General features: G+C 38.1%; 1 protein-coding gene across 2 annotated transcripts in view; it reads right to left on the reverse strand.

Annotated features, from left to right (window-relative positions):
* The window catches only part of SOS2 (SOS Ras/Rho guanine nucleotide exchange factor 2), a 114,004-nt gene that overhangs the window by 51,904 nt on the left and 40,924 nt on the right, over positions 1 to 21,176 (reverse strand). For both annotated transcript variants that reach the window (XM_007986629.3, XM_007986631.3), the window contains 4 exons: positions 15,502 to 15,705; positions 9,792 to 9,935; positions 7,898 to 8,008; positions 1,469 to 1,567 (listed from right to left, as the gene is read on the reverse strand). In XM_007986629.3, the coding sequence (XP_007984820.1) occupies positions 1,469 to 1,567; positions 7,898 to 8,008; positions 9,792 to 9,935; positions 15,502 to 15,705 (558 nt within the window). The remainder of the gene's footprint in view (positions 1 to 1,468; positions 1,568 to 7,897; positions 8,009 to 9,791; positions 9,936 to 15,501; positions 15,706 to 21,176) is intronic.

Here is a 21,176-nt window from a genome sequence, read left to right on the forward strand (position 1 = left end):
AAAATTACTACTACCTAGTAATAAGAATATCTGCTGCCTTTGGACAAGCATGAGAACTCATCAATGAGTGTTTCTTTTCCCATTTCTAATTCCTTACACAATTTCCCTTGATCTTTTAAAGGTAGGAGTGATTACCAAAGTGAGCATATGAGAGATGGAGATTTTCTGGTGACAATCCATTCATTTATCTCTATCACTGCTACTGATTTTCACTGACTCTAGCTAACATCTAAGAACTTCTGTCTACTTTCAGATTATGGCCCCTTCTCAACTGTAATTCCTACATATCTTGCTCAGTAAAATGTTCTTTCTCAACTTTTTTTTTTTTTCTTTGACAGAGTCTTACTATGTTGCTCAGGCTGGCCTTGAACTCCTGACCTCATGTGATCCTCTTATCTCAGCCTCCCAAGTAGGTGGGACTACAGGCTTGTGCCACCATGTCCAGCTTCCAACTTTTTTACTGCTCTTTAGAAGCAAAGTATCTTTCTGCTTGATTATTTGGTACCTCTCCTTTAGGATACCACATTGTTGGTTTATGTAGACAGTTAAAACTTTTTCCATCTAATCCACGGTAGTAACATTAAAATAAAAGCCAGAATAATTCTATGTATATCTTGTAGGCATCTAGGCAAGGAATATATATGATTACTTCTAATGAATACTTATCTCTTTTTTATGTTCTTTTTTATGGAGTGCTACTACCCACAGCATTTGATGCTGAAGGAAGCCAGCTTTTATCCACAAATAGATGAGCAACTTCATCGTGTAAGTCTCCATGGATACTAATGGATCCATAAAGAACTCATCAAAAGATATGCAGGCTTCATATGAATAATATATAAGCAGCCCCAGATGTATATTTGGATGCCTAAATTTTTAAAAATATAGTTTATGTCTTATTAGAAGTCCTATCATTAGTCTTAGAGTTGCCCTCTAACATTGCCAACATTTAAAAATGCTGGTTTGACCACATAATTAAAAAAAAACCTTTTCCCTTACCTGGATGATTGCTTTTTTAAAATCCCTGCTACTAGGTCTGCATTTAAGATCAGGTCATTGACTATAATGGCCTGACTCATCCTAAACCACAGCTACTTTTGCCACCAATTAATCACTAGCCTCCCAAACTCTCTTAGCCAATGTGACCAGGACTAGTGGCTGGCTAGTTAATTAAAATAGAGCAGAGAATCTTTTTTTGTAAAGTTATACATATATTTTTAATGTGTTACTTGGGTCCCAGCTAAGAGAGGAAGAATACAACACTGCACAGAAAAAAATATTAACTTCAAAAGTTATTTCTTTTCTAAGATAAACAAGATAGAAATTTAGAGCAATGTTATATATAAAAGTTATTAATTACATAAAATAAGAACTAAAAGACTGATAATGTGTGTCTCCAACATTAATTTTAAAAAGTAAACTTTTCTATTAGATAAGTACTTTGAGATTCTATGTTATAAAATCTTACCTTTAGTAACTCAAAATAGTGCCAACAGTGATACACTGGCACCAGCATAAGACGTGGAAGGACATAACGAACTGCCTCTTTAAAGCCATCAGCAATAGACTGCAAAGCAAAAAGATATCACAGTATGTCTCTGACATCAAGGACATGCAACAGCAGTGCCTAACAGAAATGGCCACTAAAAATTTGAGATACAGACTTATCAAAACTACAACAGAATGCATGTTCTATATTGAAACTGAAGTGCTATATATCAAGTTGTTCTTTTCTTCCTTTCCTCCTTTAAGTTATTAGAGAAATATATACATTCGTTTTCTTTTATATGGCTAAAATAACTTTCACAATAATCCTCTACAGCTTATGTTTTGGCTTCCATATACCCTAAAGGAATTCTGAGAAGCTACGTACCCTCTTGCAGAATTTTAAAATGTTTTAAATTTACATAGTTACAAAAGATGCATTTCAGGGGATGCTGTATACTGTGAATGTGATCTATATGTATTTCACCAAACAATAATTGAATAAAATTTCAGATTTAGCTCATTTATGAAAAATGTCTGTCATACAACTTAATTGACAAAGCCGATCTTCACTGTCAAAATAAACAGTAACACCAGTCTTTGTCAGAAGTCAAACTTTATTGTTAAATTCAAACGAACATATTAATGTCATGGTCTCAAGGATTAGAAGCCTCTGGATGAAACTACAACTGCTTCTAACATATTACATCAAGGTATGAGAACTTTACAAGTTTCTCCTCTTCTTTATCCTAAATGATGATAAAGTACTTACAATAAGGTTAATATAAACCCTTGTGATAAGCATATCACGTCTTAATTCTTAGGCAGATAGATACGACATAACATAGATAGATATGACATTTTGGCTACCAAGAATTTTTACTAGCATCCCCCTATAACCTTCCTTTGCAAACTCTTTTGCTTTGTACTCAGTGAACTCTCCCATAGAGGTAATACTTTTTTTTTTTTTTTTTTTTCCCGTTTGGTGCCCTAGAGGTTTTCACATCTTGGATCAATGCATAATGGGAAATACATACAGCAAAAGTTAACAAGTAAGAGAATTTGGAAAAGACAATGCAAAAAACATAAACAACGTCTCCGAAGACTAGAAATAGATTCCTTTAAAGCTCTCTGTGCCTTTACATATCCTGAAAAATCTTAGTATATAGCTTGGGATAGGTATACCCCAGTTTTGGAAACTACTGCAGAATAAATGGTTTTCTAAAATTTATAATGGATTTAACTCATGTTAATTTTAAATGTCTATATAGTTGACTTACTGGTATTTCTTGCCATAAGAAAAATACCAACCACACCAATATATAATGTGAGAAAGAATCTGGTAGGTTGCTTTAAAAAAATCTTCAAAAATATTCCCATAATTTTCACATTTTGTTAAAGTTAAATTATAATCTGTTCAACAGACATATTACCCAGTAACCAAACTTCTTACTAGGATACACAAAAAGTGCCACCAATTTTCTTAAAGATTAATTCATTTTGACATTTGTTATGATCTGCATGTTTGTGTTCCCTCAAAAGTCATATATTGAAACCTAATCCCCAATGCAACAGTATTAAGAGGTGGGGCCTTTAGGAGGTGATTAGGATATGAGGGCAGAGCCCTTGTGAACAGGATTAGTGCCCTTATAAAAGGGGCCTAAGGGAGCTTGTTTGTGCCATCCACCATGTGAGGACACAATAAGAAAGCACCATCTATGAACCAGAAGAGCAAACCCTCACTAGACACCATATCTGTCAGCCTCTTGATATAGGACTTTCCAAACTCAAACTGTGAGAAATAAATTTCTATTGTTTATAAGCCATCCAGTTTATGATATTTTATTAGAGCAGCCTGAATAAGACAGCATTAATCTAATTAATATAGTGAATTACTCTGGATATTTTATATATAGTGCTTGAAATGAAACCAATATGAAGCTTCAAAATTAGTCTACAAGATCAACTGTTTTGCTAATTTGTACTACAATGGCTGACAGAGTGCATTATAAAATTTTTGTAGCATGTATTTACAGTGTAAGGAGTCCTCTGACAATAATAGGAGCTACATTTGAGTATTTAATACACATCAAACATTATGCTTATGCTTTATATATATTACCATTTAATTTCCTAATAACTACAAGAGATATGTATCATTATGATCACCATTTTACTAATGAGCAAACTGAGTCTCAGAGATTAAGTGAATTGTTCAAGGTAATACAACTATTAATTGGGGCTGGGCACGATGGCTTACACCTGTAATCCCAGCACTTTGGGAGGCCGAGGCAGGCAGATTACCTGATGTTGAGTTTGAGTACAACCTGGCCAACATGGTGAAACCCTGTCTCTACTAAAAATACAAAAATTAACCAGGTGTGGTGGCATGCGCCTGTAGTCCCAGCTACTCAGGAAGCTGAGGCAGGAGGGCTGCTTAAACCCAAGAGGCAGAGGTTGCAGTGAGCCAAGATGATGCCACTGCACTCCAGCCTGGGTGAAAGAGCAAGATTCCGTCTCAAACAAACAAACAAATAAAAACTATTAATTGACCCAAAGCCTTAAGTTCTAACTTCAAATCTTATTTTTTTAAGTGTGCTATACAGTCCAGGCACGGTGCCTCATGGTCAAAAGAACAGCCTAGCCATATGGTGCAACTCTGTCTCTACCAAAAAATACCAAAATTAGCCAGGCGTGGTGGTCCATACTTGTACTCTCAGCTACTCGAGAGACTAAGGCAGGAGAATTGCTTGAACCCGGGAGGTGGAGGTTGCAATGCACTGAGATTGTGCCACTGTACTCCAGCCCGGGCAACAGAGTGAGACACTGTCTCTAAATAAATAAAGTATGCTACACAGCTTCTAAAGATGCTTTTTGTTTTTAGTTCTATTAAGGAAGCATTATTTTATCTTACACGGAATTTTTTTTTAAGTTAAAACAAGTGGGTTCGGCCTGAAAAAGTATTTCATCTAACTCTTCCAATCTCACTGAATATCTAGGGCGACAGCTTTAGTAATAATTGGGCCCTTTAACATTCAAATTCCACAGCAAAAATTTCTAATAAAATAGGACTGAAACAAGGAATGTGTTGTGAGTACTTTTAATGAGTATCCAAAGTTCTTATAGACTGTGTATTTAATGCATACTTTATGGTTTATATGAAAATATGAGTTAACTTTAAAAATACTCCTCTCTTGAAGTAATTTTGAGAATTAAGTATAATTTTTATTCCATGATAACAAATTTTTGAGAGTAGAGAAGTGGAAGATAATAAATAATGGGAATTTACAGTAAAGAAGGCAGGGAGAAGATGGTAACTTCAGTTTTAAACATGTCATATTTGAAGTGCGTTTAGGGTATCCAAGTGCATCAATTCAAAGCAGCTGGTTATATGAAAGTGTATAGACACATACACATATATACAGAGTGCTTAAAAGAAAGTGATGGTCTGGAAATACAAATAAGAAGTCACCAGTATATAGATATGGATGAAGTCACCCAAGGAGAGTATAGAAGAACAGAAAAACAGGGGCTGAAAACAGAAGTTGGATAATAGCTATAATTAAGAGACTGAGAAGAAGAAATCAGAGAAGATGAAAATTGGGAACATGTAGTATCATAGGAGCTGATATGGTTTGAATTTGTGTCCCTGTCCAAATCTCATGTTCAACTGTAATCCCCAATGTTGGAGGTGGGGCCTAGTGGGAGGTGACTGGATCATGGGGGCGGATTTCTTCCTTTAATGCTGTTCTTGTAATAGAGTTCTCAGGAGATCTGGTTGTTTAGAAGTGTGTGGCACCTCCCTGCTCCTTCCTCCTGCTTTGGCCATGTGAAGACGTGCCTGCTTCCCTTTTGCCTTCCGTCATGACTGTAAATTTCCTGAGGCCTCCCCAGCCATGCTTCCTGTAGAGCCTGTGGAACTCTGAGCCAATTAAATCTCTTTTCTTTATAAATTACCCAGTCTCAGGTATTTCTTTCTCTTTCTTTTGTGTTTTTTTTTGTTGTTGTTTTTTGTTTGTTTTTTTTTTTGTTTTTTTTTTGAGACAGAGTCTCACTCTGTAGCCCAGGCCTGAGCACAGTGGTGCAATCTTGGCTCACTGCAACCCCCACCTCCTGGGTTCAAGCGATTCTCCTGCCTCCAAGTGATCCTCCTGCCTCAGCTTCTGTAGTAGCTGGAACTACAGGTGTGCACCACCACACTGGGCTTGTGTGTATGTATCTCTATCTATCTATCTATCTATCTATCTATCTATCTATCTATTTTTTTTTGGGTGGGGGTACAGGGTCTTGCTCTGATACCTAGGCTGGAGTGTAGTGGCACGATCTCGGATCACTGCAACCTCCGCCTCCCAGATTCAAGCCTCCTGCCTCAGCCTCCTGAGTAGCTGGGATTACAGATGCCTGCCACCACACCCAGCTAATTTTTGCATTTTTTAGTAGAGACAGGGTTTCGCCATGTTGACCAGACTGGTCTTGAACTCCTGACCTCAGGTGATCCACCCACCTCAGCCTCCCAAAGTGCTGGGATTACGGGCATGAGCCATCACGGCCAGTCTTCAGGTATACAGGAACCCAGAGACAAGATGAGTAACAAATACTACAAACATAAGTATGAAATAAAAATATCTACTGGATTTGGCAATTTAGTTACTTGTCAAAGGCAATTTATATCCTGATTTTTCATAAAGAATGGTAAAAAATAATATAAAGACAATTGGCTGTAAAGAAAAAATGAGAGAGGAAATGAAAAAACTTTCTTCACTCTAGTTACTTATTCTACTAAAGAAAGGTTTGTTCATTTGTTTGCTTGCTTGTTTTAGGACAATAAAAATTTTACCATATTCAAATGTCAAGGGGTAAAAAAGCCAGTTTATTTTTAATTTTTATTTTTTTTGAGACTGGGTCTCACTCTGCACCCAAGGCTGGGGTGCAGAGGCATGATCATGACTCACTGCAGACTTGACCTCCCAGGATCAAGCAATTCTCTTTGCATGCCACAGGTGCATGCCACCACACTCGGCTAAGTTTTTATATTTTGTAGAGACGAGGTCTCCCTGTGTTGCCCAGGCTGGTCTCAAAAACCTGGGTCCAAGCAATCCTCTGACCTTAGTCTCCCAAAGTGCTGTGATTACAGGCACAAGCCACCACGTCTGGCTGGGAAAGTCAGTTTAGATGTAGAAGTTTTACACATTTAGTCAAGTATCACCTATGCCAACATAACTTTTTTTGTTTTTGTTTTTTGAGATGGAGTCTTGCTCATCGCCCAGGCTGGAGTGCAGTGGCGCGATCTCGGCTCACTGCAAGTTCCGCCTCCCGGGTTCATGCCATTCTCCTGTCTCAGCCTCCCGAGTAGCTGGGACTACAGGTGCCCAGCCAATTTTCTGCATTTTTAGCAGAGACAGGGTTTCACCGTGTTAGCCAGGATGGTCTCGATCTCCTGACCTCGTGATCCACCCGCCTCGCCTCAGCCTCCCAAAGTGCTGGGATTACAGGCGTGAGCCACCACGCCCGGCTGGAAATGTCGGTTTAGATGTAGAAGTTTTACACATTTAGTCAAGTATCACCTACGCCAACATAACTTTTGTTGTTAGTGTTGAGATAGTAAAAATAAAATTTTATTGTGTGTATCTCTCCACGTATTTTCATTTTATCTAAGCGTATTCCTGAACCAACTAACTTGCATACTCTCCCTCAATACCGCATTTATCTCCTTTAAATAGTAGGCCTCATAGAAAAATCAGTATGAGTATATAGCAGGTTGAGGTTATCTCAACTTTTTAAGATTTCTCCAATTCTTCCTCCTATAGGGAACATAATCCTCAAATCACACTCCAGATTCATCTTTATTTTTTAATTTTTTTTTTTGAGATGGAGTCTCGCTATGCCACCCAAACTGGAGGGCAGTGGCGTGATCTCAGCTCACTGCAACCTCTGCCTTCCGGGTTCAAGTGATTCTCCTGCCTTAGCCTCCTGAGTAGCTGGGATTACAGGAGCCCGCCACCACGCCCAGCTAACTTTTGCAATTTTAGTCGAGACAGGGTTTCACCATGTTGGCCAGGCTGGTCTAAAACTTGTGACCTCAAGTGATCCACCTGCCTCGGCCTCCCAAAATGCTGGGGTTACAGGCATGAGCCACCGCAGCCAGCCAGATTCATCTTTACATCCCATATCTAGTATGTGCCAAATTCTTCTGGTCATTCAGTATTCGTGATGTTGTACTATAAAAGATTTCTACAATAAGAACAGATAGAACTCCAGAGAGAAAACAGAAGATAAACTAAAATAGGTTTAGAATGAACAAGATTTGAAGGATTAAAAGTATTCTAGAATTACAAATATTTGAAGGATAAAATAGTGAGATATTTATTGATTTGCTTTATAAACAAAAAAAAAACCTTCAATTTAAGTTTACCTGAAAGTGTAGAGCAACTGCAGGTCTGGCCATCAATTTATTGAAATGTTCATTAAACTCTGGTGAAAGAATGTCCTGTGATAATGTTTCATAAGGATCAAATGCTTGCTCCTATTTTTTTAAAAAAGAGAAAAAGCATTAGGTTTAAAAGAACATATTTTCTACTAATAAGGTACAGATTATCACTTGATCCCAGGAGTTCGAGGTTATAGTGAGCTATGACTGTGCCACTATATTCCAGCTTGAGCAACAGAGTGAGACCCTATCTCAAAAGAAAAGAAAGAAATGAAAAGAAAAAAGAGAAGAGAAGGAGAAGAAAGAAAGATTTCTTTTCCCATTAGACTGGCAAAAATGAATGGTATATCTGCAGAACCAGATATGAAAACAAAACAAATTTCGAAAAAAAGAATTAAAAAGAGAAAGAATAAGGTAATACCCAGAGTTAGCGAAGGGAAAGGGTGAAGAAAGAAGGAAGCTTACATACACTGGGACTTATCTGGAAGTGAATGTGGCAAAACGTTTCAAAGTTCTAAAAATATACCTAGTCTTTAGCACTAAAATTCCACTTCCAGGAATATATCCTTAAAAATGATTAGAACATATGGCTGGGCGCAGTGGCTCACGTCCATAATCCCAGCACTTTGGGAGGCCGAGGTGGGTGGATCATGAGTTCAGGAGTTCGAGGCCAGCCTGGTCAACATAGTGAAACACTTGTCTCTACCAAAAATACAAAAAATTAGCCAGGCATGGTGTCAGGCGCCTGTAATCCCAGCTACTGAGGAGGCTGAGGTAAGAGAATGGCTTGAACCCGGGAGGCGGAGGTTGCAGTGAGACAAGATTGTGCCATTGCACTCCAGCCTGGGCGACAGAGTGAGACTCCGTCTCAAAAAAAAAAAAAAAGGTTTGGAATATCAAGGCATAGTGCAAGTATGTTTGTTGCAGTGTTGTTTACAATAACAAAAAAAAAAAAAAAAAAAAAAGAAAGAAAAGAAAAAACTCTACAACCTATGGATAATAGTTAAAATATGTTATGGTGTCTCCATATAACATCACATTATTTATACTTAAAAATTGTGTTGAAGCATATACATTAACATGGACAATGTTTATGATGTACAGAGTAAAAATAGTTATAAAATAGTAGGATCCTATTTTTGCAAACACATACGTTTGTATGTATGCACAGAAAAATATAAGGATAAGTTATCTATGGGTATCATAAAATAAAGTGACTTTCATCCAATTTATACATCTCTCTATTTTTCTGAATATTTTTACAATGAGCTACATTATTTTTATAGTCATTTAAAAGACAACAAAAAGATTTTTACTTTGGAAAACATTAAAATAATATAAACCTTCTTTCTAACTTTAAGTTTAAAATCCACAGAAGGTAAAGAGCTATGGTCAATAAAATGTATCTTCCTTCATCTTGAACATACTTACCACTTAAAAAAAAAATCCAAATATTAATACTCTAGTATATAAACCTTTACTATAAATATTGCCATAAATACACTATAAAGAAAGTGTCACTATATAGGCAATGTGATTTTAGTTTGTTATCGGTTAAATCTTAAATATCTTTTTATAATGGCCAGTGGTATCTTCTAATTTTCATAAAAATTTTTTTTTTTTTGGAGACAGGGTCTCACTCTGTCGCCCAGGATGGAGTTCAGTGACACATCATGGGCTTGATCTACCAGGCTCAAGTAATCCTCCTACCTCAGCCTCCTGAGTCACTGGGACCACAGATGAGCACTACCATGCCTGGCTAATTATTTTATTTTTTTATGGAAATGAGGTCTCACTATGTTGCCAAGACTTGTCTCTAAATTTCTTAGTACAGCATTTAGGACTTTAATGAGAATATAAAGTAGTTTTGTAAACTTACTTCTGCCAAATCTTCAAAACAGCTGCCAGCTAAGGGATGAGGACTGCTTTCATCAGTCATTTCAACTGTGTCTTCAATCAAACCTAAAAGTTTCACAGTCAATTCATGTATATCTGAAATGTTACTAAAAATCTTTTCAATATCCTGAAAAAAAGAGAAGGAAAGGTTAAGAAAAGTGAGATTGAGAATTCTGCTTAAAAATTACTAAATATAGAAAGCAATACAGGCTACTCTAGGCACACTGCCTACGGAGTAGCCCTGCTCCACAAGAAACAGTACTTCTGCTGCTGTTGTACACTGCCGCTTCAGCAGAGGTTCCTACCATTGTCATGCCTTTGGTTTCTTTCCTGGACAAAGCCAAGAACTGTCCCAAGCTAAGCCCCAACTTTGGGGCTTGCCAGCCCTGCACCAAATACATCATTTAATTTATGGGTGATAATTGTTTTCTACATGTTTTTAAATTTATGGAATAAACTGTAGAATTTATTTAGCAAATATTTTATTGGGAGCATGATTAAAGCTGTTATCACTTTTGAACAATTCGCATATTATATAAAGCAATATATTTGCATTAAATGTCAACAAGCTATAGCAGAATTTTTGCATTTTGTTCTTGCATTCTACAAAAACTCATTCTTTGTAAAAATAAAAGTTATTACATGTGAATGTATTATCATTACAAAAGATTCAAACACAAGACAGAGAGAGCAAAATATGAATGTTTACTCTCATGCCCCTCTTACCCCCATGTCCCTCAGAGGTAGAAACTATTAATAGTTTAGTATACATTATTCCAGTATAAAATTCCAACCATTTTCAAACATGTACATCTTGATGTTAATATAAGATGGAATCATAGTGTGTATTCTTTTAACTTGGGTTGGAGAGGTCTTTGGAAATAAAGAGATTTGCTTGTACAAAAAAAACAAACAATATGAGTTAAGGGTATATCTTCATTCAATCTCAGACTAATATATTCCAAGACAGAGTAAAAATCAATCATGAACAGGAAGAGAATTTTTAAAATCTCTTGGATAACGGACAGTAAAAATACTGCAAAATATAGATTCCAGATAGTTTTGTTAAATCTAAAACCTCCTACTGTGGATGATTCTAAGCTACTTTTTACTTAAAGAATTCTGGCATTTTGAGTGTTTTAAAACTAGCTAAGTCGCTAAAAGACTTGATCAAGGTCTTACAGAGCCCTAGGTTTTACTTATAGCTTAGGCTATATAGCCTTATAGGTTAATGATAAGAGCTGGGATGAGAATGAAGATAACTCCTAATCCTGCTACAATCTGGTTTCACAATTTGGAAGCCATCTCCTGGATCTGAGAAGGAATTACAGATTTCATCCAAGCTCCCATCTGTGAATTACAGCCATGCACTGCTTAAACACAGGGGTATGTTCTGAGAAATGCACTGTTAGGCGATTTTGTCATTGTGCAAATATCATGGCGTGTACTTACACAAAACTAGATGATATACTACAACACTTAGGCCACATAGGTATAGCCTGTTGCTCCCAGGCTACAAGCCTGTACAACATGTTACTGTACAGAATACTGTAGGTAACTGTAACACAATAGTAAGTATTTATGTATCTAAACATCTGTACATACAGAAAAGGTACACTAAAAATACAGTATAATCTTACAGGATTACTGTCATATATATGGGTATATATAGTCTATCACTGACTAAAACATCGTATGTGGCACATAGCTATTATCTAGGATAAGACAGGTTCAAGACCTCTGAACACAAACATATCATATGACTGACCATCCAGGTTATGGCCAACTATTATTCATTCTGGCATCTTATAATGGAAACATCACGGGCTTTGGAAGCTGACAGACCTGAGCTTGGACGCTGGCTCTACCACATGTGGTATAATATGAAACATATTTTTGGTCTTTGTCCCTGGTTCCTGTCTTAGAGCCCCTAAAATGCGAAGAATATCCTGAGTGAGAATAATGTCTTTTGTTATTCATAATGAGTCCCTTTGATAAATATTGAGTTTATGTTAATGAGGTTACTTACGGTAGGGCCCCTAGATAACTTCATGATAGAGCCAGTCACCAAAAAGACCAGATGATTAGAGGATTAAAGGGTTACTTGAAACCAAACTGACTCATGAAAAAAAGAAAAAGGATCAGAGGGTTGCAACTTTCAGCCCCACCCACTGACCTATAAAAAGTTGGGGAAAGACCCTGGGAAACATGGCAAAACCCCATCTCTACAAAAAATCAAAAATTAGTCAGGTGGGGTGGTGTGTGCCTGTAGTCCCAGCTACTCAGAAGGCTGAAGCTGGAGGATCGCTTGAGCCCAGGAAGCAGAAGTTATGGTAAGCCAAGATGGTGCCACTGCACTGAAGCCTGGGCAACACAGCCAGACCCTGTCTCAAAAAAAAAAAAAAAAAAAAAAAAAAAAAAGGCAGGGGTAAGAAGCTAGAGATCAAGCTCCGTAAAAACTCTTGATGAGCTTCCTGGTTGCTGACCTTGTGGAGGTGCTAGGAGGGTGGCTTGCCCAGAGAGAGCTTGGAAACTCTGTGCCCCCATACCTTGTCCTGTCCATCTCTTCATGTGTATCCTTTTAAAATCCTTCATAATAAACTGGTAAATGTGTTCCCCTGATTTCTGTGAGCTGTTCCACCAAATTAATGGAACCCAAGGAGTGGGTCATGGGAACTCCAATTTATAAATGATCAGTCTGGAGCACAGTTCACAACCTAGAACTTTCAACTGGCGCCTGAAGTAGGAGACAGTCGTGTTGGGACTGAGTCCTTAATCTGTGAGATCTGACACTATTTCTAGGTAAATAATGTCAAAATTGAGCTGAATTACAGGACACCTAGTTGGTGTCCGCAGGAGAATTACTTTGGTGTATGGGGAAAAAATCATCACATATCTTGTTGCAGAAGTGTTCGGTGTTGAGTGTGAACATTAGAGAGGAGGTCAGGCGGGGTGGGTCACGCCTGTAATCCCAGAACTTTGGGAGGCCAAGGGAGGTGGATCACCTGAGGTCAGGATTTTGAGACCAGCCTGACCAACATGGTAAAACCCCATTTCTACCAAAAGTACAAAAATTAGCCAGGCGTGGTGGCGCGCATCTGTAATCTCAGCTACTCGGGAGGCTAAGCCAGGAGAATCGCTTGAACCCGGGAGGCAGAGGTTGTAGTGAGCCAGGATTGCACCACTGCACTCCAGCCTGGACAACAGAGCAAGACTCCATCTCAAAAAAAAAAAAAAAAAAAAAAAAGATTAGAGAAGAAAAACTGTTTTTCCCTTTCACAACATGCCAGATGAATGACCTTCGATTAGGAATGAAAAGGACAATAATGACAGCTAACATTTCTTGGGCACATTATATTCTAGGCACTCTTCTAAGCACTTGAAATGTAATAACCTAATATTCTTATTAGATAGGTATTATCATCATCCTCATTTTACAAATGAGGAAACAGAGGCATAGAGCAGTTAAGTAATTTGCCCATCGTCACACATTTGGTCTGATGATACCCAGCTCGTAAGCTTCTTGGGGTTAAATTAGATGATTTCTGTTAAATGCTCCTGGCACATATTAGGCCTTCCAGAAATGTGAGCTTTTTGAAAACACAGGACGTGGGGCAAAAGGAGTCACTTAAGATCATTTTTAAGTCATTCACTCCTTTAACATTTGTAGGGTACTATGCTCTGATTTTAGATAGTCTTTACCTCAAAAGTTTATATTTTACTTAATGCTAAAAAATTTATAATAGATACAGAGATAAAGAGAAAAGGGATTCTCTCTTCCATCTGACCCTTTAGTATTAAAATAGACATTTTCTGTCATATCAGCACTAATCCAGTGAAAAGAGATCCATAAAAATTAATTCCTGAGGAATGAAAACGGATGGGACACAGAAAAGACAAAGATAACAATAGCTGCCAGCATTTATTAGGTTTTTATTCTTCATACCACTAGAGACAAAATCCAATTATAATGTGGTAGAAAAGAAGCCACATTCAAGATCAAGCTCTATAACTAATTTGATTAAGATGTTAATTTCCAGCTGGGCACAGTGGCTCAAGCCTGTAACCTTAGCACTTTGCGGGGCTGAGGACGAAGATTGCTTAAGCCCAGGAGTTCAAGACCAGCCTGAACAACATAGCGAGATCTCTAACTATATTTAAAAAAATAATAATAAGGTCAATCTCCTTACAAGTAAAGTAGATATGATAATATCTGTCCAATCTATCCCTCAGGATTGTTACAAGGGTCAAATAAAATAGATCAGTACTTTGAAAAACATAATGTTCTGACTACTTACGATAGTACTCCCAGTGGGAATTATTATAAACATTGTTAAACTAAACATATATCCAAAAGAAAAAACATAATGGCCAACTAAAACACTTCCAATTATCATTTAAACTCATCCTTTTGGAAAAGAAAAAGAAAAGCTAAATCTGTTCCTAACTTTAAATACTCAGCCACCTGTGTCTGAGTTCACTCTTATTTACTCACATTATAGTTATTTTGTGGAGGAAGTTAGGAAGTACAAGACAAATAAGACAAAGGTTAAGTATCTTTTTTTGAGCTGAGGTCTTACTCTGTTGCCCAGGCTGGAGTGCAGTGGCATGATCATGGCTCACTGAAGTCTCGAATTCCTGGCTCAAGCAAACCTCTCACTTCAGCCTCCCCAGCAGCTGGGACTACAGGCATGTGCCACCATGCCCAGGTAAGTTTTAAATTTTTTTGTAGAGACTGGGTCTTGCTCTGTTACCCAGGCTGGTCTCAAATTCTTGGCCTCAAGCAATCCTCCTGCCTCAGGTTCCCAAAACAGCTAGGATTACAAGCACAAGCCACTGCACCTGGCCAAGACTAATTACTTTTAAAGTGTGGGCCAAACATTCAGACATGGAAAAATAAATCATGTGATAAAGAAAGAAAAAAACCTTTTTTGTTTGTTAAACATGGCATTCTGCATAAACTTTTATTTTTAAAAGTTCCACTGTTAAAACTTTATTTTTTTTAACCCCATATATTCTGAGCTTCAAACTAAAACTTTAAACTACTGCCTTAAGGTACTTACCAAAAGACAGAAAAATGCAGAGGTCTTTCTTTCCTAGACCATACATCTTTTTCACCAACTCCAAATGAATGACTCTAAATATCAGATACCGCATAGAGGAAAATGATTTCACCCCAGTATAAATATCTTTCTAATTTTGTGCCTAATTTTCATTGTCACTGTACCTATTATATTACTATAACAATTCACATGTTTATAAAGCCCACAAATACATAAAAGTATTTTTTATGTACTCATAAAGTATTTAAAGTTACTATTTATGGGCTGGGTGCAGTGGCTCATGCCTGTAATCCCAGCACTTTGGGAGGCCAAGGCAGGCGGATCACTTGAGGTCAGCAGTTTGAGACCAACCTGGCCAACATGGAGAAACACCATCTCTACTAAAAATATAAAAAAATTAGCCGGGTGTGGTGATGCATGCCTCTAATCCCAACTACTCAGGAGGCTAAGGCAGAAATCGCTTGAACCCGGGAGGTGGAGGCTGCAGTGGTGCGAGCTGAGATCATGCCACTGCACTCCAGCCTGGGCGACAGAACAAGACTCCGTCTCAAAAAAAAAAAAGTGACTATTTATGATTTTAAGCTAGTTTTTTTGGGGTACACAGAATTTCAAACCCAAAAAGGTACTTACAGAAGGTTTAAACAGCTTTCTATCAGAAAGAAAGGCTTCTCGAAACACTTTTATGATCATATTTAATTCCCGTAGATACTGTCTTTCTTCTGCGATTTCAGTTCTGACAAGATCATAGTAGTTTAATTCACCGGAAGAACTAGGTTCATCTTCACAGAGAGAAACCAAGCCTATATCATCCTGATCAAACATGTCCATCAAAACCTGAGAAACAGAAATCAATAATGTTGATTTGTTTTATCTTCCTTATTTTTATAAAAACTGCCTCAAAGTACTTGAAATCTATACGTTATTAAACAGGGCAGGGAGCTGTAATCCCAGCTCCCTGGGATTTTGGGAGGTCGAGGCAGGAGGATCACTTGAGGTCAGGAGTTCCAGGCCAGCCTAGCCGACATGGTGAAACCCTGTCTTGACCAAAAATATAAAAAATTAGCCAGGTGTCACGGTGGGTGCTTTAATCCCAGCTACTTGGGAGGCTGAGGCAGGAGGATTGCTTGAGCCTGGGAGGTCAAGGCTGCAGTGAGTCATGATCACGCCACTGCACTCCAGTCTGGGCGACAGAGCAAGACTCCATCTCACACACACACACACACACACACACACACACACACACACACACATTATGAAACAATAAGAGTTGTGCGTATTATAAGTAAATTTATATGAGAAAACCTAGAATAAAAGGAAAACTGAAGGTGGGAAATGTTCAAATAAAATATGGCAAAATAAATATTTCTGGAGATATGAACTAAGGGTGAAATATGTACTAATACATATGCATATGTATGTGTATATATGTGTGCTATAATACACACACACACACACACACACACAAAATAGCAAAAAAAAAAAAAAAAAAAAAAAAAAAAGCCTGTTTTTGGGGAACAATAATCTGAGCCAAAACTCCCAGTTCAGCCACTACTTGACTATGATTATGAACACATTTATTCTTTTGAAAGTCATATTCCTTATGTGTGAAATGTAACTGATAAGAATAATTCACTGTGGTAATGTATATAAAATGCATACTACTATGTCTAGCAAATAGTAGGTATTCAACATAGTAGTTCCTTGCCATAGTATAAGGATGATAGTATATATTTAAGTAGGGTTAAAAGGAGAAAAGTGAAATGCTACTATGGTAGAGGCACACGATAGATCAGTGCGATGCATTTCTGATGCACATTTACTACAATGACCACTGCTATTATGTTCATTTGCTAAACCCAAACATCCCACAGATGCTTAAATTGTTGTAGCAACCACTTCTTTCAGAAATAGTAAAGATGCTACCACAGACTCAGGTCAACCAACAGGCAAGAACTAGCTGTAAATCAACAGAAACAGAAAGATGACACTATATATATATATATATATATATATATATTTTTTTTTTTTTTTTTTTTTTTTTGTGAGACAGAGTCTCTGTCACCCAGGCTGGAGTGCAGTGGTGTGATCTTGGCTCACTGCAACCTCTGCCTCCCAAGTTAAAGTGATTCTCCTGCCTCAGCCTCCTGAGTAGCTGGGATTACTGGTGCACGCCACTATGCCTGGCTAATTTTTTTTTCTATTTTTAATAGAGACAGGGCTTCTTGGCCAGGCTGTCTTGAACTCCTGACTTCAAGTCATCCACCCACCTCAGCCTCCCAAAGTGCTGGGATTACAGGTGTGAGCCACCGTGCCTGGCTGTGACCATACATTTAAAAATTAATAATAGTTTTTTTTAAAAAAAAAATGATTAGGCCTAGTTAATTATATATTTAAAACTGATTGAAAAGCACTCAGAGAGTTCAGCTAAAAGGTATACACTGAAAAGGAAACTCCAAAAAGTAAAAAAACTTCAAAGGGATGAGAGGAAATTCTGACAACACTATAACAGATATTCATTCGTTCATTCTGAAAAACATCTATTGATCACCATAAACTGTATCACACGTTGGTAAAATATGCTAATAAAGTAAACATGAACTCTGCCCTCCTAATCTTTTTGAATCTAACTCAGAAATATCTTATAAGCATCTTTTAAATCTGGTCAGCTCTCTCCATCTTACTGCAGGCTTTAGATTACTCTACTAAACAATCACCATCTCTTACAAGGATACACAAATTTCATAATTTGATCTGCCTGCCACAAGTCTTTCCAACCCCAGTTCTAAAATCAAGTTACTAAAAATAAATGATACATAAAAATGATACTGGATTTCATTGCCTTCTACATAAAATCCTAACTTTTTTAGGATAAAGGCCATTCATAATTTAACTCCAACCCACCTTCCTAATCTCATGTTCTGTGACACTCTCAAATCCCTCCCTTCCCCAATGCTTGCTTCATGCAATCCACCTTCCTGTCATTGAAGACCATCATTCCCCCTTCCCAGCCACTTTTAACTTTAAAGAAACCAGTACGGCTACACAGGGAATTTGGTGATGAAATCTGATTTCAAACAGACATGCAAAATAAAGGAAGGCATGAGACATAAAAACACACAGAAGAGCTACCACCCTCTTCTCTTCCCCACCAGAGACCCTTTTAGAGTAGGCCATACTTGCTAGCTATAACTTCTTGCTCCCATTCACTTAGCAAGCCCGTTGCTATATTAAAACTGCTCTCACTATTGATCTAGTGTCAAATCTAATGGTGTGTTTTAGTCTTCCTACTTGTTTTCTCTAGTTTTTGACACAGCTGACCATTCTCTAATTCTTAAAACTCTTAACTCTCAGGGTGAGGCATGGTGGCTCATGCTTACAATCTCAGCACTTTGGGAGGCCGAGGCAGGAGGATCACTTGAGGCCAGGCATTCAAGACCAGCCTGGCCAATACAGCAAGATCCTGCCTCTACCAAAAGTAAAAAAAAATAATAACCAGGCATGGTAGTAGACACCTGCGGTCCCAGCTACTCTGAAGGCTGAGGTGAATCACTTGAGCCCAGGAATTCGAAGCTGCAGTGAGCTAAGATCATACCATCACATTCCAGCCTGAGTAACAGAATGAGATCCTATCTCTAAATAAGAAAAAACACATATAACCTCCCCCAGCCCCAAACAATTTTTCTCTTCTTGGCTTCTGATATACCATTCTGTCAGTGGGGCCTCCTTCTCTATGACTTACCTTCTCTACCACCCATTCCATGGTTCCATTCTTAAAACTCTTTTGGTCACATAATACCAAAGTTCCTGAATTTAAATGCTACAGGGGTCAGGCAAGTAACATTATAATATACAAAAAGCAGTGGGAATTATGGCAAACCGGAGGGTACACGCACCTAAAGAGGAAGTGTGCCGCTCAGTGCCAGCTATTTTCTGTTAGGCATTCTGATTTTCTTTTTTCATAAAAAGTCTGGGATTTACATTTTTATGTACAACTTTTAGATCTGTAAATATAAATAGATGGCAAATAATTCAAAAATTTAAAAAACAAACCTGGAGACCCTATTCACTAGAAGGTCACCAGTCTGAAACGTCTGCTACACTGACAGAATGGTATATCATTCCTCAGAGTGAGCTCATTCCCTTAAATGATCTCCAATTACTATCTAGATGATAATGACTTCTAAGTGTTTATCTGTAGCCTCAGCATCTCTCCGGATCCTAGACAAATGTTACCAAAGGCTCACTAGATATCTGCCTGTCTTAAAAAACCTGTATGTGTACACTCTCAGAATCACTAATTAAACAGCATTACCTACTTGGTCTTCATAACTAGAAAACTTGTCCATCACCTTAGACTTACCACTTTTCCAGCTTCTCTCCTGTATCCAAACAGTTCCCAAATCCTGTTGACTCTAACTAAGAAATATCCCTTACATCTGGTCAGTTCCCTCTATTTCCCTCTGTCTAGAATATCTTCTCTTACTTCCTCTTCCCTCCCAACTCTCATTTATTCACCTAACCAATCTCTACCCATTTTTTCACCACTTAGCTCAAATACAATTTTTTTGGATAGCTTTTCCAAACTCTCCCTGACTCCCTACCAGAATCTCTTCCACTAGCATTAGCCCTTGATTAGCAACTTTCTCTCTTTCCTGTAGAAGCACCTAATGTATAAAGTCATCCCTTGGAGTCTGTAGGTGATTGGTTCCAGTACCCACCCCATATCCCCACAATCCTCAGATACTCGAGTTCCTTATATAAAATCACATACTATTTGCATATAACCTACACACATCCTCTTGTCTACTTAAATCATCTCTAGATTACTTGTAATATCTAATACAATGCCCACATGTCACTTCACTCACATAGATTAAATGTAGCACTCAGCTCATAGCAAATTCAAGTTTTGCTTTTTTGGAATTTTGTAGAATTTCTTTTTCCTGAGTATTTTTTATCTGTGGCTGGTTGAATCCATGGATACAGAACTCATGAATACAGAGGGCCAACTGTATTAAAATTTCTGTTCTATCTTTTCTCCTACTAAATAGTAACCATCTAAAGATAAAACACAGTGCTTTCGTCTTAAAATCCAAAGCATCTGACAAACAGTAAATACACAAAAGATAACTGCTTAAACAGCATACATGTACTATATGTATTTATAAACTATTAGACATGTAAAGCATTTTTTGGTCATGTTTATAGCATGAACAATAAAGTAGAGTCAGGCTAGATGCAGTGGTTCACATCTGCAATCCCAATACTTTGGGAAGTTGAAGTGGAAGGACTGGTTGAGCCCAGGAGTTCAAGACCAGCCTGGGTAACAAAGAGAGACCCAGCCTCTACAAAAAAATTTTAAACATAGCCAGGCATGGTGTTGGTTCAAGCCTGTGGTCCCAGCTACAAAGGAAGAAGCTAAGGCAGGAGCATCACTTGAGCCCTGGAGGTTGAGGCTGCAGTGAGCCATGTTCACACCACCGCACTCCAGCTTAGGTGAGTCCTTGTCACCAAAAAAAAAAAAAAAAAAAAAAAAGAGAGAGCAAGTGAGCTAGCTCTTGAAACAGATGGAATAATACTACCATGAAAGAGAAAATATATTCATACCCCACTCCTGGTAGCTTCAGATTTTTCTGGCCAGGCATGGGTGGCTCATGCCTCTAATCCTAGAACTCTAGAGGCCAAGGTGGATGGATCAACTGAGGTCAGGAGTTTGAGACCAGCCTGCCCAACATGGCGAAACCCTGTCTCTACTAAAAGTACAAAAAATTAGCCAGGCATGGTGGCATGCGCCTGTAATCCCAGTTACTCAGGAGGCTGAGGTGGGAGAATCACTTGAACACGGGAGGCAGAGATTGCAGTGGGCAGAGATTGTACCACTACACTCCAGCCTGGGCAACAGAGCAAGACTCTGTCTTAAAAAAAAAAAAAAAGGCCAGGCATGGCTCACGCCTGTAATCCCAGCACTTTGGGAGGCCAAGGCAGGCAGATCACCTGAGGTCAGGAGTTTGAGACCAGCCTGCCCAACATGGCGAAACCCTGTCTCTACTAAAAATACAAAAATTAGCCAGGCGTGGTGGCATGTGCCTGTAATCCCAGCTACTCAGGAGACTGAGGCAGAAGAACTGCTTGAACCCAGGAGGCGGAGGTTGCAGTGAGCCAGGATCACTCCATTATACTCCAGCCTGGTCGAGAGAGCAAGAGTTTGTTTCAGAAAAAAAAAAAGTATAATTCAATAGGTTAAAAAGAAAATACAGAACTCAACTGCTAGTACATCTAGATCTGGTGAACTAAGCTTCTTCAGA

This window comes from Chlorocebus sabaeus, chromosome 24 (assembly GCF_047675955.1).
Source record: "Chlorocebus sabaeus isolate Y175 chromosome 24, mChlSab1.0.hap1, whole genome shotgun sequence".
NCBI classification, from domain to species: domain Eukaryota; kingdom Metazoa; phylum Chordata; class Mammalia; order Primates; family Cercopithecidae; genus Chlorocebus; species Chlorocebus sabaeus.